The 18,426-nt window shown below is 35.6% G+C and overlaps 1 protein-coding gene across 2 annotated transcripts; it reads right to left on the bottom strand.

Moving 5' to 3' along the window:
* Nucleotides 1-800: 800 nt before the first annotated feature.
* LOC149404885 (NAC domain-containing protein 71-like) lies at nucleotides 801-3,481 on the bottom strand. Of its 2 annotated transcripts, none has more exons than XM_089606954.1 (4): nucleotides 2,717-3,481; nucleotides 2,150-2,433; nucleotides 1,623-1,913; nucleotides 801-1,479 (listed from the first exon to the last, which is right to left on the bottom strand). In XM_089606954.1, the coding sequence occupies exons 1-4, from the start codon at nucleotides 2,871-2,873 to the stop codon at nucleotides 1,231-1,233; spliced, it is 981 nt and encodes a 326-aa protein (XP_089463080.1). In that variant the 5' UTR covers nucleotides 2,874-3,481; the 3' UTR covers nucleotides 801-1,230. The 2 variants fall into 2 exon arrangements, with proteins under 2 accessions (XP_089463080.1, XP_089463079.1); XM_089606953.1 differs by having other exon boundaries at nucleotides 1,578-1,913.
* Between the last annotated feature and the right edge of the window lie 14,945 nt (nucleotides 3,482-18,426).

The following is an 18,426-nucleotide window of genomic DNA, read 5'->3' on the forward strand; positions in this document are numbered from 1 at the left end:
ATGGTACAACATAGTAAAATTTGCATATATATTTTTTTTTAAATACCTTGATGTCCAAGTGTAAATCTTGAATAAGAACCCAAAACCCTGTTTTCAAACTTTTATATGGCTGCCATGTGTTAGCTTTCATGTATACAAATGTAACACAAAAAAAAAAAAATTTAAATAAATAAATGTTCAAAATTTACACGCCGCAGCGATTAATTTTCATCTTTAGTAAAAAAATATTTTTTAAATTCCCTTTCACAGATCAGATTAGACTGGATAAACAAAGAACAAGGCAAACCTTAGGCTTTGCAACAGAAAACTAAGCAAAATGAAAAAAAATCCAGTGTCCCACTTCTTTTTAATTAATCCATGTATCAGATATGCTTGGATATGAAAAGGTTCTTGATATATATTTTATATACGCAACTACAAAATAAGCTATTCTTTGATAATCTACAGCCAAAATAGATAAATAAATGAAGTCTTTCAAATAAACTAACCAAAAGGACAAAAGAATGTAGAAAAAGACTTGCTGATAATTGGCTCATCAACTTGAAAGTAGACTTTTATCTTTAGCTTGGCTTTGATAAATCTCAAGAGAATATTTCATTGTTGTCTTTAATTACTTTTATCAATGAATTACTATTTGCTCACATACAAAATTGTACCCTTCTCTTTGTTGCATCTTTACCTTGTTGGATGTCTATTAAAAGTCACCACTTGAAGCCCCACCAGAAAGCAAAGTATCATAAAAACAGGACATGATAAATGAAAATGAAAGCTATAAAATTAAGCACAAGACTCCAAAGAGAGAAGCTAAAATCAGATTGATTCATGAAAGCATAATACACGAGAATTACTGCTACAAATCCCAACTTCCAGACGAGATCGAAAAAAAGTGACTTCTATCTGGGATTTCATCGAAAAACATGATGACTAAAAATAAAACTAAAAACAAAAACCCGAAAATAGTATTACCCGACTCGAAAAGAAAACACACATTAAGAACAAGAATAAAATACATTTTGCTACTACCAAGAACCAACTTTAAAAGGCGTTGTCTCGGGCCCTTTGTAGATGACACAAAATACGATCTTGATCGATGTCACCATGGCTAATTGGGGCTTGGTTAATCAATTTTTGACACCCTTCATTGAGAGAGAGAGAGGGAGAGAGAGAGAGAGAGAGAGAGAGAGAGAGAGAGAGAGAGAGAGAGAGAGAGAGAATAGCATGTGTTTGTCTTCAATACGGTTTCATGTAGCTCAATGTACCAGTATGATCATAGTAGCCGTCATATTGCATATCCTCATTTCCACATATGTCCATGAAGTTAGCGGATTGATTGTCCATGATGTTCGCAGGGAAATTTGAGTATGACGAGCTAGGAGAGATTTCTGTGTGTTCGAAGGATTGCCACGGTGTCATTACCGACTCGGAGTACTCATATTGTGGGAAGCAATCCTGTATTGCTGCTTCTAACTGTGGATAGTCCTGCAATAAGGCAACAATATTTTTTTTTCTTCCATTTTTCAGCTTTGAATCTTTCCAATAATTTTGGTTACTTCGGTAACAAGTAATAAATTAATCACCTTTGATGAGTCGAGAATCAGTTCGGGCGAGACCCAGAAACTTGCCTGGTCCGTCTGAGCCAATGACGACGAAGGCTCGAAATCAGAAACCGGAGGAGTGATTTCAGCCAAAGAAGCGGTCGGGCTCGAGTATCGACTCTCGTTCCACTGGTAACTTGTGTTCGAAGAAATGTCCCCAGAAACGGCCAATGGCTCGTTCGAGAGCCGTCCCGTTGTTGAAAATTCCCCGTTGCTTGAGCTGCTTCCGATATTCTTACTCTTTGAATCGGCGTGGGAAAGACTACCCTTTTGCGTGCTCTCGTTCTTCTTAGCAACGCGGCATAGAGCAAATCCACCCTGTAAAATGTGTAAAAAAACATTTACTACTTTTTGCCGAAATTTATTCAAAGCAAGAAAAAAATGAAATTAAAATCTGGCGCGCGTGCGATTCCCTTGGATTTTGATTACCATACTATACGCTAAGGAAAATTATATCTTGCGCTGAAATTATTTTTTAGAAAATAAAATCCCTAATCTTAACCTCGACTCGACCGAGAGAAGGAAAATACTAATTTGTAGATAAATTTACATACATGAAAAGTCGGTGAGCCATGCTGGGTGAGATCATCAGAGAGGCGATACTCGTGCATTATCCAATCCGTTCGGTCTCCGAGAGGAGCGCGACCACGGTAGAAGACAAGAGTCTTTCTATAGGCTGTCACGCTCTCGGATTGGCACGTTATTTTTCGGTCTTTTCCAGTGGCCTTCCAATATCCGGCTTTGGTGGCTCTGTTTGTTCTTGACCCGTTCGGGTACTTCTTGTCTCGGGGGCAGAAGAAGAACCATTCCATATCTCGATTCGGTAGGAATGATTTCTCTATAACGGTACGATTCAAATTGTCAATTGACATAGCTTGAATTATAGGAAAAAGAAAATTAAATTGGCTTTTGAAAAAGAAAAAAAAATAAAAGGATGAGATCAATAGTAACTTATTGTCCTATATGGAAAGATAAAAGGGGCATGTAAAACATATTTTTGTCCTTAAAAAGGAGAAAAGAAAAAAGACTACTTATGACTAAAGCAACAAATACAAGTATTCATACTTCTACTATACACACAAGCACAAGAACAAAAACAAAAAATCAATGAAAATGTTTACCTGGCAATTCCCAAGGGTCAAACTTGTACAAATCGATGACAGGGATTACTTCGAGTTCGATTTCGAGGCCTTCGACTTTTCTTTTCAGGTAATACCCGACAAGCTCATCATCGTTCGGGTGGAATCGGAAACCGGGTGGCAATGAAGACCCTCCCATGGCTCTTCAACTCACTCTTTCTAAGAGTCTTAGAAGAAGAAAAAGAAAATTGCGAAAAGCAATGAACCAAGAGAAAAGAAAGAAGAAAAGGATGTATTTGTAAGAGATTGTGGAGATTGAAATTTATTTTTGCTAAGTGTCCATGCTGTATCTATTAAAAATTTGAAAGATCCAAAAGTAGAAGCTTTTGCAGACAATTGACTTCTTGCCGAGAGTTGTGTAATGCTTCCACAGAGTGTACCTATTGAACAACAGAATCATTGTCTTTCAAAGAGAATGCAATGGCTTCTTGATTATTTTCTCACCCCCCACTAACCCCTTTTGTTTTTATTTTATTTATTTTCAGCCCAAATGTAAAAATATGAGCAAACAGAACTTTCTCAGCAATACCTAGAAACAGATATTGTCTAAACTACACTAGTTGAGTGTTGAAGGCTTTGCAAAGAAACAAGAGTGTAAATTTCCAAAATTGGAACCTATTGAAAAACCCTAGTATTGTTTTGGTGAAGTAGTGGATTTATAGTGGGAAGAAAAAATAAATATTTTATGTTTTTTTTCTTCTTAATAGTTATGGGTGATTTTGATGGAAGAAAGATGGTGAAGAAGGGTAGAGTAGAAATCGAGGGAAGAGTGTTTAATTTATAGAACAAATAAGAGTCCAAAATATTGAGTAAAAAAATATTAGTGTCTAAAAATAATATAAAATAAAAGTATGTAGCATAATTATAAATAAACTATTAGCGTGCACACACACAAAAAACACCGAAAGTGTTCTGAAGATTGCTTGTCAGACTCACACCCCAAAATTCCAATCTCTGGGTGGCCCACAAACCACATTTGCTTGAACCCGTTCACACTTAACAGTTGATACATACTTATACCTTTTTTAATCCGCTAACTATAATGAAAATAAAAATACAGTTTACCTTCCCGCCAAGTTTACTTTTTTGTTGTGACCGTTGCTCTGACCGTTGTTGGTACTCCACAAATTGAGGTGCAAAAAAGAGAGAAACAATTATTTATATGGTATTCAATGTTTTTTTTCTTTGAGAAATTTTATATCCTGCTTTTATTGTAAAATGCTGTAAAAGTTGTCTTAGTTCTTAAAAGCTGTGTGAAAGTATTGTGTATGTGTGTGTGTAACAGTGACGGAGCCAGAAAAGCCCATCAGGGGGGCTAATTTGAAAAAAAAAATTCAGGGGGGGCTTGATTGTAAAAAATTTATAAAAATTGGGCCAAAAGTGTAAATTTTCAAGGGAAAAAAATGTAATTTTTTTTTAAAATGGGCAAAAAGTGCAAAAAAAAAAGATTTTTGAGAGGGGGGCTTTGGGCTTTAGCTGGCTCCGTCACTGTGTGTATATATATATATATACACACACATAATTAATTATATATAAAGCATTATGTATAACATATTCTTGTCACTTTTTTTTAGTTATTTTTTCTTGCGATGCACTGGAAGAATAAATTAATAATGGAAAAGAAAAATCAAAATTTATTGGTGTATAAACTCGTCTATCCACTTGAGTTTAGATGAAGGGTTTGACGGCTCAGTATTTTTGTTTATAATGATAGCACAAACATTATATCAACATAATCTAAAGTGCAATATGATATTTTTGCCGAGTAACTTTAATGGCACCAATATAAGACGACAGTCAATCCAAGGCAAACTTAGATATTTGAAAAATAAATTTCATTAACGCATTGCTTGTTCATCGCTCTACATAATTTGGTATATTAAAAATGGTTATGATGTCATACTTTAGAGACGGAAAAAATACAACCCCACAATATAAGACGGCTTAATCACCACAACTAAGTACCACCAACCCATCATCTGAAAATGATTATAATGTAATGTTTTATTTTTTTCCAATTCTTTTGCGCAAGTCTTCATTTTGTTTGAGTTGCCTCATTGGTACCTTTTCTACTTTAATTTTTTTTTTTTTATCTTAAAAAATTTCAAATTAACCCCCTTTAAAAAATTTATTGCATATTGTTTGAAAATTTTCAAATTAACCCTCCCCCCTTCGATTTAAGACATACTAAAAAAATATTCTCATATATATTTATATATATTGTTTTTTGTTTTTTAGGTTTATATTTAATATTACCAACTCTCTAAATGAAACAAAGTCGGCTATTAATAGCATTGTGCCACTCAAGTATGTGTTAAGCTGTTATAATATTATGGATATTGTTATTATTTGCTATTTATGTTAATGCTATGAGCCAAAATTCATTAATTATAAGTTTTGATATTTATATTAAAGATTTAGATATGTACGGAAACTCTATTTTTTATTAATTTTCTCATGATATCCTCATCAATTTAATATGTCAAATTTAATAATGTGTCCAAAATTATATAGAGAAATTGCTCCATTTGTCATCAATTTCATAACATTTTTCCACTTTCCACCAAAACACTAATTTGTCCCAAAATGTCACCATCTATGTCAACAATGTTGACATCTATTTTTTTCATTCACTATGAGATGTCAACAATGTTGACATCTCGGTGGCATTTTGGGACAAATTAGTGTTTTGGTGGAAAATGAGAAAATGTTATGAAATTGATGGCAAATGGGGCAATTTCTCAATTATATATTTGTTAAAATTATGTACATTTTACTAATTATATTATAGTAAATGAGTGGTCAAACCTCCTAGTTAGGACTTTAGGGGAATTCAAGGTTCTACTTTGCTTATATGCTTTTTTTTGTCTTACATGCTTCCTTCCACGTCATCGTGAGTAGGACAAAAACTTTATTTCCCTTTATTTAATTTTTATTGACGTGATGAGGTCATGTTAATTTCTGTTCCAAACTGAAAAGAGATGGTTCCAATTCAATTACGGTGATTTTTTTTTTTTTTGGTACTTTTTGGAATGACAAAACAAGGCCATTTATATTAGAGAATTAACACCTAATAATAAGTTGCGGAATTGATTACTATAGGACTAAATTTCTTGCTATTTTCAATTACGTTTTTTTTTTGTTAAATGTCACAACTAAGACCGGTTTAGGAGAGATAATTTTATTTTTCCTAATCTATCTTTATATCAATTAACACATTTACCATATTTTCATTTAATAAATAAAAAAAAACCTCTATCCAATCAAATAGCTCATCTCATTCTCTCTTTTTCTTTCTCTCCCTCCGACCAACTTTCTCTCTCCTTTCTCTTCCTCATTTTCTCCGACCAGCTCTCTCTCTCTCTCTCTCTCTCTCTCTCCATCCTCTTCCTCATTTTCTCCGACCGGGTCCCAATCTTTCATTTCTCTTCCTCAATTTCTCCGACCAGCTTTCTCTCTGGTGGAAATGTCTATGCACCTCCTCTATCTCTCAATACAATGACAAAGCTCTCTCTCCCGTACGTCCGTGCTCTTCCTCTCTCCCCCAGCACACCGACAAAGCTCCGCAGCACAGTAAAAACTTCCAAGCTCTGACTAGTTCCATGCTCTCTTTCTCCCGCTTCTACAGAACGAAGCTCCAACCTCACTCTTTCGGTAAGTTAATTGTTTTCTCAAAATCTGTAGGATTTATTATCGATCGCCTCCGACAATCACTAAACAAATCTGGTTTTCCGTTGAAGGTTTCGTGAATATGTTGTCACAAATTAGGGTCTACGTGACAACAAGGTCACGAAATCTTCAACAGAAAACCAAATTTGGTTAAATATTTCGCGACAACATAGTCATGAAATATATTTTCGAGACAATGTTATCACGAAACATATGTATTTCATGATAACATATGTCTTCTGGATGAAGAATTCATGACAACATTGTCACAAAATTTCATATTTCGTTTTCATGTTTCGTGACAACAATATCACGAAACATGTGTATTTCGTGAACATGTATATTTCGTGATAAGATGTTGTCAAGAAATGCTCTGGCCACTTCGATATTTTTCTAAAAAATTAGTTTATTTGTTACAAATTTTTATTTGTTTTGTATATTTGGACTATGTGCATCGATGAGACACGTTGATGTATTCGTCAAGTGAGACACATTGATGCATTCGTCAAGCATAATGGAAGGTGGGTGAAACCTGAACATTACAAAACCAAAAGTAGTGAGACCGTCTTAATACCTGTGTGGGCGACGTACGAGGATTTCTTGGATGTACTGTATGTTAAGTACGAGACAGAAGGGTTGGTGCCTCTGGTTAGTATTGCGTCCGACCTAAGTTTGAAATGTTATTCGCATCTTCGGAATAAGAAAAAAAACAAATCAAAATTGAATTTGGTAGTGGAGATGGAGCAATGACAGCTAGACCTACCCAGTGGCGACTCTGATATGCCGTCTGTAAAGCCGGGGGTAGTGCTTCTGAGATCTCTAACCACAACTTTGCACGATTTGCTTTTACTCAAACTCAACCTGATATGTCGTCTCCAAAGCCAGATGGTGGTGCTTCTGATATCCCCTATCACGAATATGCACTAATTCATTTACCCCAAACTCAACATGATATGCCGTCTCCAGAGTCACGAAGCGTAATCACGAAGTGGTCACGAATATTCGACATGTTTCTTGACCACGTAATCACGAAGCAGGTACATCCTAGTCACGAAGCGTGCTTATTTTGTGACCACCTGCTCACAAAATTTATTTTACTTTCTTGTGGTGAAAGTGGCAAAAAGAAGGAGCTAAAGTTTGATTTCGCACTAGTTTGGTTCCCATGACATCACTACTAGAAAATATGTCTTACACAACACTTCTTTAGACGGTATTTGATGAAAAAAAGTGTAGTCAAAGGTGTTTTTTTAAACAGGCGAATAGAAAAGATCCGCGTGGAGCTTGTTGGTGGGTGCTGTGGAAAGCAAGAGCTGACACTTAATTATAAGCTCAGTCAAAACTTCCCGACCAACCAGAAGCAGACAGGAGGGGGCGAATTAGAAAAGTATAAATTCCGTATATACTTTTGTCGAATCACAGCATGACACATGTATGTGTCAGAGTCTTTGACTTATACGCACGACTAGTACAGTTTTCTTCTTCGTTTCATTCCCGCGTCTTCTTCTTCTTCTTCTTCTTCTTCTTCTTCTTCCTTTATCTCGCGAGTAACCCTAAAACTCCATTGACATCCTCCGCTTTCTCAGCCCTCTTCCACCGTCGTCAACCACACTCTGCCTCAGCGACCGCGCCCTGATTTGCAGTATTCCTCGTTGTTCTCGTGGTTTATATTTACGTTCGATCGGGTTCATACGTGTTATTCGTTTTATTCCTATTTCAAATATTTTCAAAATTTCTGAAATTTCTTGTTTGAGCAGATGATATTGTGGATTCCGAACCGTTTTGAAGTGTTGGATTCTTGTGTTTCAACCTTTAGCCTTACCTTCGACCGCAATTTAGGGTTTGTATTTTTTCCATTTTGTGTAATTGTATGCTTTAAATTTTATGATTTTCGTATACTAAGTTATTTTAATGGTTCTACAACGTTTTTGAAGTATTGGATTAGTGTTACTTGAGCGTGTTCATACTCTCCAAACCCGTTTGACTCGGCTGACCATCTCGAGGTAAATCTTCCTCGATTTTTAAGTTTTTTCTATTTTATTTTTTTTATTTGTTTGATTGTTGCAGTGTTACAATAATTTATTAGGATTTGTGTTCGCATTGTTGATTTGGGGCGATTGTGGGGCCTTTGTGGGGCGTTTTAGTGAATTTTATATCTAATATATACTATTGGGTAATTTCTACGAATGGCGTGCATCTTTTAAGATATCTGTTTGGATTAATCCAATTAACATAGAAACGAACATGAAATATTTGACCTTATATTTTATATAATCGTAAATATAGGTCAATTTGTTCGCTCGATGGTTCATTAATTTTTATGCATATTTTAGCAAAGTGTCTTCTTAATCACTCATGAACGGGGATCAAGACTAAAAACTTTTTTTTTTTTTTTGGTAGTCTTAGTCGTTAAATGAGCTCATTAAAGAAAGAAACGAGTGAATCTGTGCTTAGTGAAAGTGGCAAAAAAAAGAGAGCTAAAGTTTGCTTTGGGACTTGAGTGGTTCCCATGACATGTCTATGAAATGGACTTCCACATAGATTGTGGGGCGTTGTAGTGAATTTTATATGTAATATACTATTGGGTAATTAGTACCAGTGACGGACCCTTGGGTCCGCCCCCCTCTCCCCCGGTAAATTTTTAGGGCGAAAAATTTTTAGCGATTTTTTTTTTCCAGCCAAATTTTGTTTTTGACCCTATTTTTTAAAAAAAAAAATTTGGGTCCACCACTGATTACAATGATCAATCTTCTTTTTAATATGTTTTCACTTGGATTAGGTCATAAAGGCCACAGAAAAAACAAGTTCATTACTTTTTGGTATATGAAGCTTTAATGAAGTTCTTACCTCTTTACGAGTGATAAGATGTTGTTCATGAAGTAGGGCTCATTGATACTATATTAATATAGTTAGTGACAAAAGGTTAAATATTTATGATTAATGGAAAGCCTTGCTTTCACACAAACAAGGTATCCATATAGAGAGATGATCATATATACCTTAACTACTTGTTTATTAACTCTCTTTGTTTAGTTGTAAAGTATACGTAAATATATTGGATTTCTGGGTTTGTGATCAATGTTGTAAATAATGGAATTGAAAGGAAATTTAATATCTATACAATGGCTCCTTTGTTGAAATGTTTCAAGTGTAACACTACCTCTACACGAATGTATTTTTATAGGTTGTGTATTCCTGGTTATCATTTGTTTCTATTTTTCTAGAGGATATTTTGCCAAATTAAATTCATATCATGTTTTTACGGTCCGCAATATTATTAAACAAGTAATGAGATAGTCATTCAACTATTAGTTGTGACAATTAGTTGAATAACTAAGAGGTAATGGTGGCAAAAATACTTAAAGTTTTACGTTTAATACACTTAAATACTAATTCTTTATTTTCGGCGGATAAAATACCTAATGTTCATTTTTTGTTTCACCGTTACTACTTTCACTGTTAACTTTACCATAATTTCACGTGAATTCCACGTGTCCTAATCTTATGATTATGTAATTTTAAAATAATATTTAATAATAAAAAACTAAAAGAATTCAGATATAAAAATAATATAAATAAATAAATTTAGAAAAAAAAAAGAAATTAACAACCTATATATAAAGAAAAATCAAAATAAAACATGTAAGAGACGTCGTCATAGAAAAAATTGTTTGGTGCCGAGACAACAACCTAGAGATCCACCTCCCTCATCTTCTATGCTTATACTTTGTCAATGGTATTTACAGCAGCACGGAATCGCGGCGCTGCAGGGTGTCGCAGCCTAGGAAAGCCATGGAGTTTGACCTCAAGCTCCAAACCGAGGACTCCGGCGACATCGATCGCCGGCCAGGGAAGGCCGGTTCGGAGTCCAATCTGGACTAAGATTGTCTTCGCTTCGAGCCCCGAACGATGACGCACTCGAGAACGCGCGGTTCTTTTCTTCTGTGCTCGTCATGGCTGTCCCATCATCAAGATCAAGAAGGATGGCACAGCTGAGAACGCGTTCGGAGTCCAATGTGAACTTTTTTTTTTTTTTGGTGAATAAATTTGGAGTGATTCAGCTGTATTTGTGTGTATAACTACATTAGGGACGATGATTGATGTTTTTGATACACTTGTTTTACTCTCACAAATAAAATTGATGTTTTTTATGGTAGTTGTTGATGATGGCGCTTTGAATGAGAAAAAAAATTTGTGAAGCGCTGTGAAAAAAAAAACATAGAAGAAAAGCAAGTAATTACTTAAGTAAGTTTATTAAAAAATCGTAGAAAAAAAAAAGAATGAGTATTGAAGTGTATTAAACGTAAAACTTTGAGTATTTTTGTCGCCATTAACTCAACAACTAATTACATAATCAATTAAGCAAGCACTCAAAAAGGAGAAAAACAATAGTGGAAACATGGATTTGTCAATGATGTTCAACGACAAAACATCTAGTCAAGGAAACTGATACGTCCAGTGATGATAATAACAGATCAAAGATACAAGGGCGTAGGTTTACAGACTCTCTCAAACTATCGTCTCCTTTAATCCTCTAATGAATTGCAATCCAAGATCCTATTAGATCAGCAACTCCCTCTCTTTTCCACACAATCCGCTTCCGAAGATTATCTCGGTTATACGTAAATCACACGTGACTCACTGACTCCATATAAATAAAGCACAACATTGATGTGAGATATCTCAAAACACTTATCGCAAGTGAACGAGTCGTCAAGTAATACACGTGGAAAGCATGGATCAATCCCTCGAGGACTAGAAGCTCGATAAATTGAATCAATTAGTTCCTTTTCTTTTTTAATCTTAAAAATAAAACAAGCAAAGAATTGGGGTTTTGAAGTGTTTTGTGATGATTTTTATCAAACAAGCAACCTAAAACGACTATGAACATTTATTAAAAAAAAAGGGAAAAGGGCATGATTTCGTTGGTTTCATGGTTCAGTTGGCTATTGGACTGGCATTTAGAATGGAAACTTAATCTCACCCTTCAATTTTATCCGCTAATCTCTCTCGATTCTTTAGGGACTTAGATTGTTGACGAACTTGCACCTATCAGCATGAGTTTTATCCAAACAAACAACCACATTAAGCTTGGGTTTCAAACAATTGCACATATCTCCTAGTCTTTCTATAGATCTAGGTGAACTTGTAATGGGACGAGTAGAGCTCGAATGGTTATTACCTCATGGTTTCAAAATTTGCCCAGAGATTCACTGACCAGGTAGCTAAGCTAACTTGAGATGACACACACACCTAAAATCCCATAGACTTGCTCTTTTATTTTCCCTCACGAAGAACAACTCTATCCTTGGGCTATGAACCAACCAAAGTACCCTTTCACCAACTATATTATGCCCCTTTACAAATTTGCTACTCATAATTGAAATCACGGAAAGAAAAATAACAATAAGTAAAAGCAAGAAAGCAAGAAATTAAAGAGACATCATATTCAAAGCAAAACTCACAATAAACTCTATTCAATTTCCAAAATCCAAGATTCGATTCCAACAATACTCAAGTGAACATAAAAACAAGATCAAAGTATGAAATAACAGAGAACTATACTCAAATCCATCCAGATCACAAAAGTATCTAAAACAAACAAAAACTTACAAAGAAAGTAAAATGGTGTTCAACAAAGATGAAAATGAAGAAAGGTAGAGGAAAATGGATAACAAAGAGTGAAGTTGATCATGATGATGAAAGGGCCTGTCACTTTATTCTTCTTCTTCTTCTTCTTCTTCTTCTTCTTCTTCTTCTTCACTTCAAGAGCTCTCCAATGGCTTTTCTCTCTCTAGGAATTGGTTTCAAGATCTAAAACTATGGGGTATTGTGTAATGTATGTGATAATGATGAAATTAGACCCAATTAAGATCTTACGGCATTGGATACCATATTTTCAGAGCATTATGTGCCCTTGGATGAGATCCAAGGTTGAGATTAGCTCTTGGACGAGCTATTTAATAAAAAAAATTTGTCACAATGCGTGTTGCGTGGAGCTGAGTGCGGCCCTCGCGCTAGGATTAGAGATCCTTGTGACATTCACGCGTCCCGTATCTGATCTGGCGCGCCGCACTGCCTGAAATCCTCCAGCATATCGCGCTCTGAGTCATGTGCGACATACGAGGCTTTGGTTGACTTTTCTCTAGCTTTGACTTTGGCTTCCAGGGTCATTTCTTGTGCATTTAAGTTCTAATTTTGCTCATTTTTGCAGCATAACCCTCTCTTGCTCATTTGTACCTTTAAATCATTATCCTACGAAACACTATCAAATAACCTAAAAACAAGATTTGATTCTCATATTAAAGGATCGAGATTAGTGAGAATAAATCGAACTTATTAAACATTAGCAAGCAATTTCTCAAACCAGTTGTCGATGAAGATCTCCAAAGTATATAGACTAGTTAGAGAATAAGTCAGCATGTGTGCGACTGAAATCCAAACAATTCATCACCTCAATGAAAACCCTAGGAGTGTTTTATTAGGTTAGCTACAGTGTCTTATGTGAATATATTATAACAAGACACCATATCATATCTCTCTAAAGATCTCGGAACTAAAAACAAAATATTCTTAATTCCATTCATGAGTGAAGGCATGTGACTTGAGTAACAAGAGATCTTGAACAACTTGTTGCATAATATCATGAACAAATGTACATTTTTTTTTTCAAATTAAAAATCATGCCACAAAGGATCCAACGTTTCAAAATTTATTTTGAACGGACAATTAAGTGTCCGAAGTAATAGTGTGAAACCTTTTGAAACTCTTAATATGATGATTGAGCAATAAGTTTCATTGGCAATGGTGAGTTAAACGGTTTGGACAAAACCTTTAAGAGCTTATCCTATGAAAAGGTGGATGATACCTCTCATTAACGAATACGAGCATTCAAATAAGCTTATCTTCTCATGGTGTCTTTCCTTCTTTTGGTGGTGGTGATTGTTGACGTGAAAAATCACCTCAAAGCAATCTTGACTAATTAGTGATGATAAATGATCGAGTTAGATTTGTAGAGATTGGCCTCAAAATTCTGTACCGAGATTAAATTCAATCTGAAATAATGAACAAAAGACAATAATCGAAAAAAATGTAAATTAAACGGGAAATTATGGCTTTTGGCCTTCTATTAAATCCATAGTCACATAAAAATGGTTGAGAATATGAAGAATATAAAAGATTAGGCGAAAAGACTACATAAACACTCAATAACCCTAAAATGGAAGAAATTAGGCAACAAAAAAATAAAAAAATTGCAAAAAATGAAAAGATATTGCAAATTCTAACCCTAGAACATCTTCATGACATTTTAATTTTTATGCATGTCAAATTACTAAAACTTGGAGCAGCTCAATAATTTTTATGGTTAGGTTATGTTGTTACTTTCGTTGTTGACTTATTTTTTAGTGCAAGTCTTATTGGCAAGATATCTTACACTATGCTCCAGGATATGTGAAACATTTTGGTCACTGTGTGCGTAATTGTATTTTTGGCAAGTTTCCTGTCCTGCCATAATGATTCGCGAAGATCTTCTACATTTATCTTATCCGCGTGAATGGGTAAGGAAATCCTAATTCGACTTCCAAAGGTGTTGACTGCTATAAAAGAAAGAGATTTTTCCCTTAGTAGTATTGACGCATTCATTCACACTTTTAGGGTTCTTAGACAAGCACGATCGACAGACTAAGAAACTAATTGTGTGATGTGCGTGGTGTAATTCTCTATATATTTTCTAGACCTATTGAATGTTAGAGAGTTATTTGCATTTTGTGTTTTCGTGATTGAAGTGTTCACGATCGATTGACCTTGAAGACTACCACATAGTTGGGAGAGTGTTTGAGAGTCGAAGCGAGAGGATCTTAGATTCAGGAGGAGCCTGCGTTAATAGTCATGGGTAGTATTAAAAAATGGTCTTGAAGCGGGGATCGTTCATATAAGTACATTGTCATACTATTGACTACTTTTCATATAGTGAATTTCATTTATACTTGGCACATTGCTTCTCAGAGTAGGTGATGTTGCACTGAATTGTGTTATCATTATCTGTGTCATTTATTTTTACGCACTGCATTTTATTTATCCATCATTTTCATAGGAACAGATTGTCACATGGATTGACTTTACATTGTGTACGACATCTTATCTATGATTAAACAAAATTTCAGGTCATAAAAATAAAATGAAATAAACAACTTTGATAGCTAAATAATTTGACAAAATACTAAATCTTAGCTTTTGTGAACGAGCATAGATGCATTTTTTTTTTTCTATTAACTACCTGCCCCATTATGAAAGACGAATTTGGTTGGAAATTTACTTTAAAAATATTTCTAATGGGAATTGAGAAAAAGAAGTGGGAGACCAGACCACCTTATCCTTTGTTGTTTCAGTTTACTTTTTGTCAATCGGTGCCAAGGGAAATATGGACAGTTCACCACCATTCGTGTAACACGACTACCCAATTGTCTAAAACCTATTATTTAACTTCATTTTATCACCAACTACGTTTGAACTTATTTTTACATTCAAGTCCATGCTATAATTGTAAATTGTATTTTGTCTAATTAATTATTGATCGCTGTATATATTAAGTGTTGTGAGCTTCGACTTCTGTCCACAAACTTGTGATCCTCTCTGTTTATATCCCACAGTTGAGATTCTGTCTAACTCTTGATAAAATTTGGACAAAAAGGTCACAAGTGTAATACTATCAAAATTCAAGGACTCCTAGTAAAAAAAATAGAATATACTTATCAACAAACAACCTGTAACAAATGTATTTACCCCTTGAAGTATGTCATTTGTAACGAACATAATATTTATTTTTAGTTTTGTCCTTTTAAACTTTGATTTTTGACATTTTTTCTTTTTGAAACTTTTATGGTAAAAAGTCAGTTAAATGAACATGTGGTTCACACGTTACGATTCAAATGAGAAAAAATTATGAAAATGCCCTTGGGGATTCAAATGATTCAAGCGACTAATAATCTAACTCTTATTTGTTTTAGTAAAAATAAAAATAAAATAAAACAATGAAAATGAACAATGTTCTTTTTTCCTCTTCCTCTGCCCTGAAGTTGATGCTCTAATCTCTCTGCCAAATTTCAGAGAGAATTATGGTGACCGCGATCACAAGCATAAACCTCATCCACGAAACCTTGGTCCACCGCGGCTTTGAGTTCAGAGTCTCGTTTGAACTCTACTCTTCTCTTCCCCTCTCTCTTGGCCGCTCAATTCGTCTTCTCGGAGGCAAAAATCGGCCAGATCTAGGTTTTTTTTAAGGGAACTCTAAGATTAGTTTGAGAACGTACTTTGGTATTCTTCTTCATGAAATAAAATGAAATGAAAAAACATGAATTCGTACAAATTTCTAGATGAATTTTGCAAGCATGATTTCTGATTTGTCTTACACTACTACAAATTTGGTTTTATGATGCGCATGACTATCACGTGCGACTAGTCGCATCTAAATGACTTTCGGGTGCGACTAGTCGCACCCGATTAGCATCCAGAAGTCCAAAAAATTTCGCTGAAATTGTTTATTATTTTGAGTATCAGGTGCGACTAGTCGCACCTGATAGTTAAAGAAACTTTTAGGTGCGACAGAGTCGCACCTGATTGTTTTAAATTTTAAGCGGGCCAATTCTCCCCCTTCCTTTTTCATTCAGTTATGACGTGGCTTCCGAAATTAATTAATTTTTTTAATATTAATCAGATGCGACTAGTCGCACCCGATAACTTATCAGGTGCGACTAGTCGCACCGGAAAGAGCCATCAGATGCGACAAAGTCGCACCTGTAATTTAGGTTTTTGTATAAACCCGACTCTTCTGCACTTCGTCTTCCCCACTTCGCCGACAGTTAAAAAAAAAAGCTCTCTTTCTCTGCCTCACTGAGCCACGAGCCCCTCCGACCACAGCTCCGGCTCAGCACCGGTATTTCTCTCTCTCTCTCTCTCTCTCTCTCTCTCTCTCTCTCTCTCTCTCTCTCTCTCTCTCTCTCTCTCTCTCTCTCGGCCTCGAGCCCCTCCGACCACTCTCACTCTCACTCTCACTCTCCAGCTCTCTCTCTGCCTCACTCTTGGCCTCGAGCCCCTCAGCACCGGTATTTCTCCGGCTCACTCTCAGTCTCCGGCTCTCTCTCTGCCTCACTCTCACTCTCTCATCAGGTCCGGTATTTCTCCGGCTCACTCTCACTCTCTGGCTCTCTCTCTGCCTCACTCTTGGCCTTGAGCCCCTCAGCACCGGTATTTCTCCGGCTCACTCTCACTCTCCGGCTCTCTCTCTGCCTCACTCTCACTCTCTCCGTCAGGTCATCGTTAGCTCTTCCGGCCGAGCTTCCGACCGCCGCGCGCTCAGCCTCGACACCTCGGCGTCTCTGCCCCGACAGCCCTGCTGCCTCGACGCGTGCTCAGCCTCGGCATCGCTGCAATCCCGGTAAGCTCTCTATCACCGTCTATCTCTCTCTCTCTCTCTCTCTCTCTCTGACTAAACCGAGAACCAAGAGCAGGGCTGTTGTTGTCCCGAGCTGTCCTCGACGAGTCTGCTGTCATCCTCGGCCCTGCTGTCGTCCCCTATCCTCGACGAGTCCCTGCCTCGTCCCCTATCCTCGACGAGTCTCTCTCCCCGCTGCATCGAACCGTCGCTGCCTCGATCCCTCCTCCGCCGTTTCACCGAGCCGTTTCACCGCCGCGCGCTCAGCCATGTTGTCCCGAGCTGTCCAAGTAAGTCTAGCTTTTTTTTTTTGTTTTTAAAAATTTGTTTGTTATATAAGATGGCTGTTAGTTTAGTTAGTTTAGTTAATTAGGTTAGTTGATATAAAATGTTAGTTAGTTAATTAGTATGTAAATGTTAGTTAATTAAATAGATATGTTAGTAACTAATTATTTAGAATGTTAAGTGTTAGTATGTAAATGTAAATGTTAGTTAATATAGTTGTAGTTAATCATTGTAAATTTGAATTACATAGTTAGTAATATGTTTAGGTTCTTTAATTTAATTTTGATTAGTATGTTAATTGTAATTGTAAAGAAATTGTAATTAATTACAATGTTTAGTAATGTGTTTAGGTTAGTGTTTAGTTTAAATTTGTTTTGTTTTAATTAGTTTTGATTTATTGTAATTTATCAATTAGGAATTTTAATTAGTCGAATAATTACATGAATAGGTTGTTTAGTTTAAAATTATTTAATGAAATTAAAATTGTAATTGTAACATGCTACTTTGAAATTGATTAGTAATTGTAATTGATAATGTCATCACATGTTTAATAATTTGATTAGTTTAGGTTAAAACTAAGTTTTATTTGTGTTTTGTGACATGTTTTGATGTTTTGTGACATGTTTTGATGTTTTGTGACATGTTTAGTATAAAATGAAGTTTAGGTTAAAATTAAGTTAATGACTTTGTGATTAGTTTTAGTTGATTTAACATGAAATGAAATTGTAAGTTTAAATAAGAAAAATAGTTTGTGAAATGTTTTGATAGTTTGTGATATTTTGTTTATTTGGCTTTTTCATTTATAAAATGTTGTGACCGAACCACGGAGGTTCGGTTTAGGGCCGAGCTAATTTGTAGGATAGTTCTGGATGGTTTGTATATGTTTTTAAATAATTTAGCAGGTTTTTGGTTTGTCTATATAATAGGGGAAACTCTGCCGAAATTTCGGTAGAGTTTCGAACCAATTAGTCTAAAAACTCTCAACTTATTCAATCCGACTTCAAAATAACATACAATTCATAATCTCTCTTTCATTTTGTTCTCCGTCGTCCTTTATCAATAACTCTTCACAACTTTCATTTTTCGCTCTCATTCAGCGAAATGTCCAATCCAAGTAGAGATTGGATCACAGAGAATAATCGGGTGACATTGCAGTACAAAACCGGTGTTAACGAGTTTATTCGCGCTGCAAGAAGATTCCCTAACGAAAATGGCAAATATCGGTGTCCTTGCAAACCTTGCAACAACGTGAGATGGCACGACATCGGGGTTGTCAGGAATCATTTGCTGAACAAGGGGTTTACCCCAG

Source organism: Urtica dioica, chromosome 2, assembly GCF_054948205.1.
Source record: "Urtica dioica subsp. dioica isolate 48M chromosome 2, U.dioica_male_clone48M_v1_H2, whole genome shotgun sequence".
Lineage (NCBI taxonomy): Eukaryota > Viridiplantae > Streptophyta > Magnoliopsida > Rosales > Urticaceae > Urtica > Urtica dioica.